Here is a 12154-nt window from a genome sequence, read left to right as displayed (position 1 = left end):
AATTGCATTGCTCACCAATATCAATTAGGTTTTCGGCTGTGTCGTTAAATTAATGTTGGGGGGGGAAATTGTTCTGGTGGATTTAGTGGAAAAAATATAGTTTTGAATACAGAGTTAGCACACTGACAATAATAATTAAGCTGGCCGATGCTGAAGCAACACCCTTAAAAATATTTTGCCCGTCTGAACAAATGAAATTGTCTGTCTCTGTCTGTTCAAACCAGTTATCAGATTAGGCTTCCAGCTGATAATTAGTGCTCTTTAACACACATCTTGTCATTCGGAAATCTCGAAGCCCGGACGGTTTACTTTTTCTCATTATCCTGTGCCGCTGGAGGTGGGAGGTTTGGAGCGCGGAGCTGCATCTCCCTGCACTGCTCTTCTCTCTGGTGGCCAGGGGCCGGTGGGACGCAGTCCCGGCGTGCTGTCCCCTTCTCGGCACAGCAAGTATCCGAGAGCAGCCACCAGCCCTAGGAATGCCACACGCCTTGTATGTGCTCGTGTATTTCATGGTATTTGATATAAAGTACTCAAGACAGACCAGCATTAAGAGGATTATTTCAGACGGCATTAGGAGTTAATTTACAGAAGATTAGCTCTAAATCGGGCAGATATCATAAGCAAATTAGCATCAGTTGTAAGAGAATCAAAATGTGTGGTGGTTTTTAGTTTCTCCCTGGACGTACTTAGTGGACGGGTAGTATCTTTATTAGTTTCCCATACCGAGGTGTTACATCTCGAATAGTGAAGAACAGGTACACTTCTTTTCCTCACGCACGCTATTTATTATGATGCTGTTTATTGGCAGTGAAACCGCTTAGCTCCAACTACCCTTCCTCTGCTGAATATTTTGTACTTCATGCCATTTCTTCACTGAGTAATGTTTTGTTTGGCCCCAGAAGTGATGCCTCCATGGTGTGTTATAATATTTTTAAATAGGTAATATGCAGCTTTACTTCAGAGTGACATACTTAATCCTTTTTTTTTTTCTCTGTTAAAATGAGTCACATTTTAATGCCAACTCATAAAAATAGAGTGTATAAAATGCTACATACTCGGGTGGAGATTACAGCTACTTAAAAATAGCTTCCTTAATATTTAAGCTTGTAAATTATAAATTTGGGTTAGAGTGATGGTTAATTTGTATTAAAAAGCAGATTCCGTTCTTCAATCGGGTTTCCAGATGTATTTTTCTGGCTGCAGACAGACAGGCCTAAGCACCTATCCAATCCCTTCTCGGCGTCACGGTTTCAAAAACGCCTGCCCACCCAATTAGCGGAGAAGATGATGAAGAGGATTGGGCCCCAGTATTAAAGCCTGTGCCCTGCGTTGTTGTCCTGGGGATTCTGAAAGTTTTGAAGCCTACCAATGGGATTCCCCCATCTTTGGAGACACTTGTATTCTGCTCTCCAAGAGATATGAAACTGCTTAGTCTTAAGCGTGCTCCGGACATTTGGGTTTTTAACTGGGGAGGGAAGTCTGGGCAGTGTTTTACGATTTTTTTCCTTTCTTGATGGACCAAATTCCTCTTGACAGGGTTGGCCTGAGGTCATGAATGCCTCCCTGTGTTGACTGAAAGAGGAATCTTCCCCCCTTCCGCGAGATCACGAAAACTCAGACCCACTCTAAGCCAGGGTGGGCTTGCAGGTCCCGCTGGTTGCAAGATCTGCAAGCGCTCTTGCACTTTGACTTGGTGCCCAGCACTTTTACAGGATGCACGGAGGCTCGGTGTGGTTATTAAACCCAGGTGTCTCAGGTCATAACAAAGCAGAGGCATTTCTGCTCCCCTAATAGAAAAACTGTAGCATGCTGGAAAAGAAAATACTCTAATAGTGGCAAGTATCTCCTGTCAACTAATTTGATAGTTCTCTATCAGGTAAACCATTTGTGAATACATCGATTCTTTTTATTTTTCACTGTTCTGTCTTCACTATTCCCAGGTTTTCTCTGAACCAGTTGGGCAAAAATTGATTTTTATTTGTTCCGCTGGCCTTGTGGAAAATTAGCTTATGAACTGGTTTTTATAGGAAGACTCAAAGCACAGAACAGGTTGAAAAATAAGCCTATAGCAGTCAAAATTGTTGTCTGAAATGTCTTCAGACTGGAAGGCTGAATTTATTGCTCAAAACAAGTACTAGCAATGTGGAGGTGTGCAGTCCTGCTCATTATCACTGGAAAAGGGGGAACCAAAAAGCACAGTAAAAAATTAAATTTTAATAATGCTAGTGATATTTTCTAAATCCTTCTTGACAGAAAGATTCTCATTATTTTTATCTGTCTCAGAGTAGGCTCTTTTAATGCCATCTCACAAATGGCCTTAGCCATGATTGTTTTCCTTTCTTTTATAGCATTTGAAAAAAATGAATATATACCAAAAAAAATGCTATTCTATCATTCAAGAAGTGCCATGAAATGGTAACATTTTGGATAGCACGTCTTCAGGAACAATTGCTGCAGATGCCTTCGGGTTTTTACAAAAGAGGTCAACATTGTTAAGACAATTGTAGAAAACTTGCCATACAAAAAGACGCCCAGTCAAATATGGTGTGATAAGGGGAAGATAACGCAAGCAAAGTATTTGTGTCCAGTCTCCAGCTTCATCACACCTAAAAGCCGTACATTAGTCATTAATTAGAGTGAGGCAGGGCAAAAGATGCTACTTTCTTTCATCTGTTTAAGATATACATTTTTAGTGGGTTCTAATGGTTATGAAAGTTGATAAAATGCAGACTTTAGACATTTTTGTTTTCTTTAACTTGCACAGAACGCAAATTTAACTCTATTTATCGTAAAAGCCAATGTGCGATCGTGTACGTTCTTGTCATTTTATAGCTCGCATACATTTCTTCTGCTGGAGAAATAATCGCTTTAGCTTTGAGTGCTGATGAGGGAGTTGGGGTTGGGGCTTTTTTTTCCTATTAACTGTTTGGGGACCAGGGCTTCGTGCAACCAGTGTGCTGAAGAATGCCATTACTCTGACAGCTGGGCTGTCCGCCCTCCCTCGGAGCTCTTTCTAAAGCACTCGTAATGTTTGCTAAGGCCTATGGTTCTTAGTCATGCTCAGGTGACTAAATGTGTGATTTGTTCTTCTTGATACTTCAGTACCCTGAGAAAGGCTGGTGGGAGATTAATACAACCTTGACTCCTTCCACTTGCAGTTGCCACTGCGCACGTGATCTTCATTTAGACTTGCCAGAGAGATCTGGTGTTGCCTCTGCTTTGCATGAAATTAATTAATCCCCCTCCAGTTTTGGTTGGTGAGTTTCCGTGGCCCCGGAAGCCACCCGCTGTTCTTCCTAATGACAGTAATAATCTAATTTGTTCCCTCTGTGGAAGGAGTGGACACGGGGACAGGAGAAAGCTGAAGTTGCATCGTAGCTGTGCAGGGAAGTCAGGGTCTCTCATCAGCGGAAGGATGCTTCTCATCCTTCAGAAATACCTTCCCATGTGTTTTAAAAATGAACAGTGAATAAAATCTCAGCGAGCAGATGATGAACAGCACCCTTCCCTTTTGCCTTTTCATCTTAGGTCCCATGTCCATGAGATGCTTTTTCAGGCTTTCCCTGTTGGCACACTTGTCTTCCAATCGTTCCTGTAGGTCTCTCTCCTTCCTAGGCCACTCAGTCGAGCTGTGTCCACTCAGTCCCCCCAGACTCCTGTGACCTCCTGTGTGCTATGTGCACCTCCAGAGACTGCCAGCTCCTGAGACAGGACGCTGCAAGCTATCATAACCTGATAGCCACCAAATAACACTATACTCCAATGCTCTTCATATATTTTTGTATTGCAAGATTTCCATTATGATTAGATATCTCGATAAGTATTCTAGTTATCAGATACCATAAAAAAATTATTTTTTAATCTTAATGTTAAGATCATCAGAAGATGACACAGCAAGGTAAAAAACACAGTTCCTTGAGCCAAGAGAGCCCACTGCGTTTCAGGAGACATTCATCCCAGAGAGGGATGTCTCTTCTGTCTCTCATTCCTCCAGAAAAATTGTCAAAGGACAAGTATATTTGATTCTGGTCAGAATTTCATGTGCAAATATGGGATCCATTAAAGGGAGATGATGAACCAAGGTATTTACTAGCTAACCATTGATGAACATCTTCTGCTTCACTGTTGAGTTTCATCTCTACAATATTTCTGATTAATGGGAGATTACAGACACCGATAGGATAACGCCTTTCCTGTATGACTTCGCCTTCAGAGCTAGCAAGCTTTCTCCAAGCGAATTTGGTCTTGGGAGAACTGTCACTCTTGCTTGGGCCTCATCTTCAAGCGTTGAGGGATATTCATCCCTATTTAATCTCTAGGCGCCTAACCTAGCCAGCTAACTTAACTGACTAGTTCTCCTGGGACGCATATATGGCCAGGAAAAGGAGAAGGCAGTTCAGCGCAGGACTCTCGCTTATGTACGCAGGGAGCTGAGAGAGATTAGTTAGATATAATTTAGATGTTTAAAGTTGGATAGTGTGACTGCCTCCCTGCACCTGTTATTACATGACTCATTCTTTCATTCAAGGCCCAGGTGGAAACACATTGATGTGGTTTGAGTGTAATATTATAACTAGAGATTGGTATCCATGTTATTACGAGTAGACGGCCCCAGTCCTTAAGACTGATCTTTAAAGCTAGAGGATGTAGTGCTGCACAACTTCTCAGCCCTATTAACAATATCTTAGGCGTCTTGGACGGCCTGTCTCTTTCAAAAAACCCTGCTCGTCACCTCGAAAAATGCCATCACTTTATTATCCTCCATTTTTGAGGCTTTAATTTCGTTATCTGCTCAGTTTTCAGCAGTTTTTAATGGATTTTCCCCAGGGCTTACGCATGAGAAACTAGGCCCCCTGTCCCTAGGGGAAGAAGAGGCTCCGTAGGGATGGAATTCAGGGAAGACAAAATAGGCTTCTGCTGGGAATGGCTGCTCTCCAGGCTGGAGGTGGAGCCCAGGCAGTGTGGCCTTTTTGGCATGAAGTAAGCCATGGGGGGTCCCCCCCTCGCCACCACCCCCCAAAAGCCTTTTCACCTTTAAATATGCAATGTCAATTACAAAGTAATCTGTTCTTCTGGCTTCGAGAACACAAAAGAACTTGGACTTATTTTCAGAGCTGGGGCGTGGGGAGACCTTGAGGATTTTCCAAATTCTTCACTTTTCCCAAGGTCAGCTAGAAGAGGGCCAAGAAGTTGTATGAAACTTGTGCATGTATTTTGTCACCAGTGTTTCTCTTCTCTAATTTCAGTTGTTAATGGTGAAAAATATCTCAAGTCAGATACTTCCAACCAGCTGCAATTTTGCTAGGCAGGGCTCTCTTACTCTTTTATTTCAGTAGGTTGCCATGTCTTTATGTTTTGCCACAGCCTGTCTAGTTCTTTTCAGTTGCTTTTATTTAAGAAAAGCATTCTTAAACAGAAAGATGGGAAAGATGAATAGTTACTCGAACAGCCCCCAGATACCCTGAACTTAGAGATTTATCATTATATATCTAAGGCTTTGCTTTACCAATCGTAACATTTTATTCCCCTGTGTGGGGTCTAGTGCTTCCATTTGAAAGCTCCTGATATATCGTAACAAGGATGTCCTTATATAAAGTAATAATGGTGTCTGTCCAGAAGGTATCTGAGTATAGCTATATTACTTTAAATTCACATTTAGTTTCGACTGGTATGTATTTGCCTATGTGGCTAGACCCACACTTTGTGTTTGTTTGAATCTGCTGATTTGCACATGAATATTGGGTACTTAAAAATCACTTACCAGTGATTTGCATTCACCTATTTCTTGCATGTTAGCAAAAACTGCAGACCACAAATAAAAGGGCACCCAAAAACATAATAGCCAAGTATTCAAAGTGACCATTTAAAATGTACTCTTGTGTACAGAGAACAAGCCTTTCTGCCCAGTAAACTAATAGGAATCACTTGTAGTTAAATCTTAAATACGTGTATTACAGTGAAACACTGTTGGACAGTGCTCCGTCATCAATCAGTCTGTGTTCTTGAGGACACTATTTTTCGAGATGCTTTCTTTAAGAATAAAGCCCTGTGTTGTAATGAATGTGTGCTAACTGATCCCGCAAGCCATTTGTATTTTTTTTATTTGTATCAGTGTCAGAGTTTAGCTTCTGTAAGAAATTTTTGCAGTATTTTATTTGTAGTCTTCATTATTTCACGTTAAGGACACAGAACTCTTTATGCACCCAGAGTCTGCGCTGGTTCGTTTATATCCCATATTTTGTTAACATGTTACCGTGATTGCTAATTTTCATGACAATTGTTATTGTACCATCAGTGCTTAATGGCAAGGCATCATTATTCAATGCTGGTCAATCAGGCACTAAGACATGTGCAAGACATCAGGCTGAACCCATATAGATGTCGTGCACTCCCCTGCTAATGAATGCAGTTTTGTAAAAAGGTTTAAACACGGTTGGCATCCTTAATGTAAGGTTTGCAAAAGCTCGTTCGGGAACTGCTTTGTGTTTATACGGAGCAGATCTAAACATGTCACAAACAGAGTTAGACCCATTGAGTGCGTGTGTGTGTGAAGCTACGGAGAGGAGCGAATCATTTGGGGTTTTGAAATGTGGAAAGGCAGCGCAATTTCTGCCATGGCGGGAGTGGGGGGAACTGATTTGCCAGGTACATCAGTGTTTGGTAATGGATGTGGGACTCGTTCTCCGAAGCAACGGTCGCCGTGTGCATCAAAGAAGTGATCCCCGACAGCCGACGGTGTCATGACAGCTCACAAAGTTGGCACTGGCTTCAGCGCACCGGTGGTCGGGGGTTAGGCACTGTCACCAGAAGCCAGGAAAGAGGGTTGGGCATTTAAAAAGGAGGAGCAAACGGAAACTCAACAGGAGTGGGATGCGCTTAGTGTGTTCTTAGCCCATCGAGTTCTTCCCATGCGCCGGTTAACGTTCCCCTCGCGTCTGCTTTAGTTACTGTTTCTATGTGGTTTTGCGCCCAAATGTTTTGGGCTGCTGTCCATGATAAACTAGATGGAACTCGGTTTAAAAGCTCAGATTTGTCGTCTCTTCTAACTCAAAGTAGAATGAGCCCTTGTGCTCTTAGAGTTTTGAGTATGAAAGGAACAGTAGACATTGGCTGTTAACGAGCTCCAGCACGCCGGGCTCCAGCAGAACTTGGTGTGAATTCAGTGCCTGAGCTGCATCGACTAAATGGTTAATTCATCTCATATCAACAGCACTATGATTCATAATGTAAACTTGAGGAATCCTTGATGTTTCAGTCACACATTCCTCTTAATTTGGCCATGCATTCTTTTAAAGCTACAGTGTGCTAACTTAATAAAATGCAGCATGCAAATGCACAAGTTTTTGCCTTCAGGCATTTTAGCCATGGATGTTTCAATGGGTGTCTTCTTTCAAGTATATATTCTTTCTTAAATTATTTACCCTGTAAACATGCTTTGCATTTTCAAGGAAGATCCTGGGCTTCCTCATTCACCAGACTTCGTTGAATTTGAGGTGTAATAGAGATAAAAGACTATCATCTGCTTCTTGCGAGCATGTTAGCCTTTGGGATTTTTTTTGTAGCGAGTGTTAGGCCCCATTTTCTTCTCCTTTGGTATTATCGCTCCCTCCCCCACTGAAATTCCTTGATGCTTTGCCTAGAGCAATACCCACTGGCAGTGTCTGGCTGTGACAGTACTATAGGCTTCCCTACAGATGGGTCCTGCCAATGCCAACCATTGTTCTACCACTGCGAGCTGGCTTGACTGCCTTGGATCGCTCAACAAAAAAAAACCCTTTCCTCATGATTTTTTCTTTACTCGGAAGGGTCGCCCTTGCCTGTTGACTCTGAGATGTGAAATGTGCTGACACCCAGAACTTGGGGGCTCTGTCTGAGCAGCAGCTCCCGGACTCGGACTTCAACGCGCGCGGCGTGCTCAGCCCTCCTCGGGGCTGCCCTGCTGCTACCGAACGGCCCCGTCCTTCTCCTCCTAGCCCCATCCTTCTGGCAGTCTGCAGTTAGCTTAATTTCACCCTCTCGCTTGAAAGTGAAACAGTAAAACTCGGTGTTATTCTTTTTTTAAAGATATAAAATTAATCTTTAACTGTGGGCTTGAATATTAAAAGTATATAATGCTTCAATGTAGGAGTCTGTTGATAACATCCATCCTATTTCATGATTAATTTGTTCCTTTTAATATGATATTCTTTTGCTGCACTGTGCAGACTAATTCCGATTCCTGGAAATTGAACTTTGATATGTATTTCCTAGATTCACACCGTAAGTGAACCTTCAATTAGCAGATACAGGTGGCAGCATGCCTCGCTCAATGTGCTCTCGACAAGGATTTCGGAGACGTGGACACTGATTAAATAATCTCGCAATCGGGTGTACACTGCCAGAGTATTAAAAATAAAGCGTTTGGAAGATTTGATGCTTTTTTTTTTTTAAATTGTCTTTAATTTGAAGTCTCAGACGATGAAATGCTTTTTCAGTGGGCCAGAGATAGGAGGAGTTGATTTAAACACTCAGTATGTTATGTACGCCTTTGCCTAACTACGTGTTAGATTAAGCGAGTTTCACTCACAGTTAATCCTTTGTAAATTAGCATTATGGATGCCTTGGGGCCCACATCCCACAAATAAAATGGTTGTCAAGCCAGCTGCACTGTGTATTACTTAAGGCTGAATGTTTTAAGAGTTTTCATGCTTTTAATCTGTTTCACTGCTGAGTTTCAGTTTTGCTGAGTGTCTTTTCAGGAGTGATGAGGGTGAGTGAGTAAATATATATTCTGGGTTTCGTGCATTTGCCTGGGCAAATCGTTTGTTATCAGGTGTTTGGCAGAGAATGTCACACCCCGCCACAAAAGAGAAGCTTGTAAGTTCAGGTGTTAAATTGAAGCGCAAACCAACAAGAACCAAAAAAGCCCTTAATTAGTTTTGTTTTGTTAGCCTGCTACACTTTTTTTTTTTAGGGGGGGGGGGGGGAGGGGGAGAAAAAAAAGAGTGAGAAACATCCCTCCCTCCTCCTCATCCTTTTGGCAGAGTAAATATCGCCTGTTAAGTTTGAATTAGCTGTCATCGCGAAAGAATTAATGCTGTGGTTGAGCCTTTCTAGTGAGGAAGGGAAAAATAAACGAGACAGATCTTAGTTCAGCTTTAAGTGATAAATGAGGACAAAGCAGCCCATTCATCTCCTGCTAGGAAAGTGGACACAAACACTAAAGCAGTTTTGCGGAAGACGTGTCAGCAAATGTGATCATTTTGTAACCTGTCAGGAGGATAGAGAGCTAGTCCTTTTAGAGTGTCACAGGGGAGGGTGTCTGTCTGATGTGACAGTTTTCATCCATCCATTTACTGCTTTTTCTTTAGGTGGGGGGTAAGCAAGGAGAGAGCTGGAGTTGCTTAAAACTGCATTTTTCTTTACACTTTCCAATATAATTTATATGTATATCCACCCGCGTCCAAATGAAAAACATTTACCAAGGAAAACTCCCCTCTGCTCTCTAGAGTTTCTTCTCTCTTTCACTGCGTGAAATATGCTCATTTTAACACATTACATTCCCTGACTTCAAGTTGGAGGCTTGTACTTGGTTTGATGTTTCACAAAACACACTTTTACCTCTTCTTACCATTGTTTGGGTGGTGAGGGCTCTGTTTTGTTTTGTTTTCTTTATTTTTCTTTTCTTTTCTTTTCTTTTGCAGAAGCATGGAAGAAATAAAATAAGAATAAATATAACTTAGGGTTCTTTTGTTGGTTGCGTTTGGGGTTTTTTTTGCTACACCTCTCCAATTCTGACGATATACTTCATGTACAAATGTGTTTTGCAAAAGTTCTTGTTTCATGAAGAGCCTACAAAAATATTCTTTCTCCTCTGTGAGAATCGAATAACGAATGCTGAATTCTTACAATCCAGAATCCTCCCGTAAAATACCTCAAATTCTACTGTTTGTTGATTTATTCATTTTAATTGACCTATTAATTTCAGGCAAAATCTGAAGCAGTGTGGTTATCTGATTTTAGATGCAGGGATTTCTCCCCACAAATGATTGAACAATATTAGGACTTTCGACTTCTGGCATCTTCTTATGATTACTAATTTCCATTTTTTTCATGCTACATAGAAAATGTAACATTTGCCTATTACCATAAGTAAAGGTATGCTACAGAGACAGGAGATGCTTTTACAACATAAGCTTCACAGTTTGACACTTGCTTCTTTATATCATCCTTTTCTTCAAAACTATCTTTTATACTTTTCCCTTGGTATTTTAGTACAAGTAAGTATCTCATTGACATGTGTTTCCTTGAAATCTTGTACCTTAATAGTAAAATCCCTTGAAAATTAATAAATTGTTTCTGTTCGGATTAAAAAAAAAGCTGTGAAGATTTCAGAATGGCTTAAAAAATATAATGATATTTACTGTTACAGACCACACTGCTTGGATCGCATTGACTGAGGGCTAATTATTTCATTTGTTCTTAGAAGGTTAATAAATTGTAGCATGATGTATTTCAGTTATTCTAATGTGTATATAAGTGTATGCATAATTAAGAAAAGTCTAATTCTTTCCTGAATGCAATAGTTGGATTTAATAGCTACATAAATATTTGGAAGCACTGGACATTTAAAGAAGTAAAAAACAACCGAGACGCAGAATGGTATAGGAAATTCTAAATTTGTGGGCATATGTCTTTTCTCCAAGATATTTATCTGTGTGCTTCGTTTTATGATTTTTATATATATTCTGCTATTTTGTTTTATTTACTGGGTTGTTTTTTTTTTTTTGTCTCTTCTGCTTTTTTCCAGGATCATCCAAAACCGGATTTTGATCGTTGTTCTGGCAGTCATCATCATCTTCACCACCATGATGGCTATTTATTTTTCTGTCAGGGGACGCTGATATCTTTGTTCTTCACTAAACAGCAACAAACTGCTTGTTCTGAGTAATTAAGACAAAGTGGTCACATGAATCATTCTCTTGCACTGACAGTCTCCCTCTCTTTTCCACTATTCAACTCAGGTGCAAGTGGTGTAAAATATTTTGTATTATTGATGGCATAGTTGATGGCATGTGGGGGTGATTATTTCTTCTTAAATTTTTTGTCTTTATCTGAGTGGCTTTGGAATCTTAATATTTGTTGGGGCGAGGGCTTGTTCCAGTACGGAAAGACTTAACATGTGTCGAATTCCACCCCAGACAATTAGCCTGTAAGTTGCCAGAGTTTAGGGAGGGAAGAGGGGTCTTTGCACTTTCCTTGTGCTATGCGGGGTGTATGAATATCAAGCAGTATCTGACCTTCTGTGATATAGAATATAAGTAAAGCAGAGACCAAATGATGTAGAAAGTGAACCTGTCTCCTGTGACTAACTCCCCCGATCGTGAATTATCGTAATAGACGTAACCCGGTTAAGAACAGTAGTTAGTTTTAAAAAGAGAGCAACCTTAGGATGAGGTTTAATATCTGATATGAATCCAACACTCTCTTTAACGATTTCTTTAAAAATCAGGCTTTGTTTTCTGCTTATTCAGAGCAATTCCACTTTCATCAAGATCATGATAATGCATCACCTACCCAAAATGTAGTTGTGACCACAGCCCGTCCGTTGGATCTGTTTTAAATCTTCCAGTGCTGATGTATGTACTGGTAAGCATACACACTAGGCCCGTCTTGAAGATGTATAAAGATTCGTATCTATTCATCGCTGATTGAAAAGAGCCCTTAAGTAATAGTTCAGTGACAAATACGTGATGACAGTGCATTAAACAAAAAATCTAGATTTTTAATATTCGCCTGACTGTGTTGAGACCGCATGTTGGAAATATTTTTAGTGTATTAAATTCTGATGCGATATTCCCCTTTTTAAACTGAAGCTGTAAAAATGTTAATTTATACATGCTTTTAGCTGATATAATATATCATAGTTTCATCTACCTGTGTGTAAAGGAGCTGTGTTTCTCTTTTTCTATTGGCTGTGCCTCTCCTATAGGCAGGTCTAGGTCATTTGGCCTATAATTAAGCTTACAACTCCAGCAAAGGTCTAGTTCTGGTGATAGGGTGAAGTAATTTTCATGATAACTCTTCAAGTCATTATATGCAAACCCTTACAAATACTACAAATTGAGAGGGATTTTAAGCCCTTGAACTTAAGCTGCAAAATCTTTTCGGGAAG

At 40.6% G+C, this 12154-nt stretch overlaps 1 protein-coding gene across 6 annotated transcripts in view; it reads left to right on the top strand.

The window, feature by feature from the left end:
• The window catches only part of VTI1A (vesicle transport through interaction with t-SNAREs 1A), a 293522-nt gene that overhangs the window by 264765 nt on the left and 16603 nt on the right, over window positions 1-12154 (top strand). For 4 of the 6 annotated variants that reach the window (XM_082486275.1, XM_082486277.1, XM_082486274.1 and 1 more), the window contains one exon: window positions 10790-11097. The exons of the other annotated variants lie outside the window; for them this stretch is intronic. In XM_082486275.1, the coding sequence (XP_082342401.1) occupies window positions 10790-10883 (94 nt within the window). In that variant the 3' untranslated portion in view covers window positions 10884-11097. Of the gene's footprint in view, window positions 1-10789; window positions 11098-12154 lie in introns of those variants that run through there. 6 annotated transcript variants of the gene reach the window in all.

Source organism: Vanellus vanellus (assembly GCF_965231255.1).
Source record: "Vanellus vanellus genome assembly, chromosome: 7".
NCBI classification, from domain to species: Eukaryota; Metazoa; Chordata; class Aves; order Charadriiformes; family Charadriidae; genus Vanellus; species Vanellus vanellus.
The sequence above is the reverse complement of the archived record's forward strand: the minus strand, read 5'-3'. Positions and strand labels throughout refer to the sequence as shown.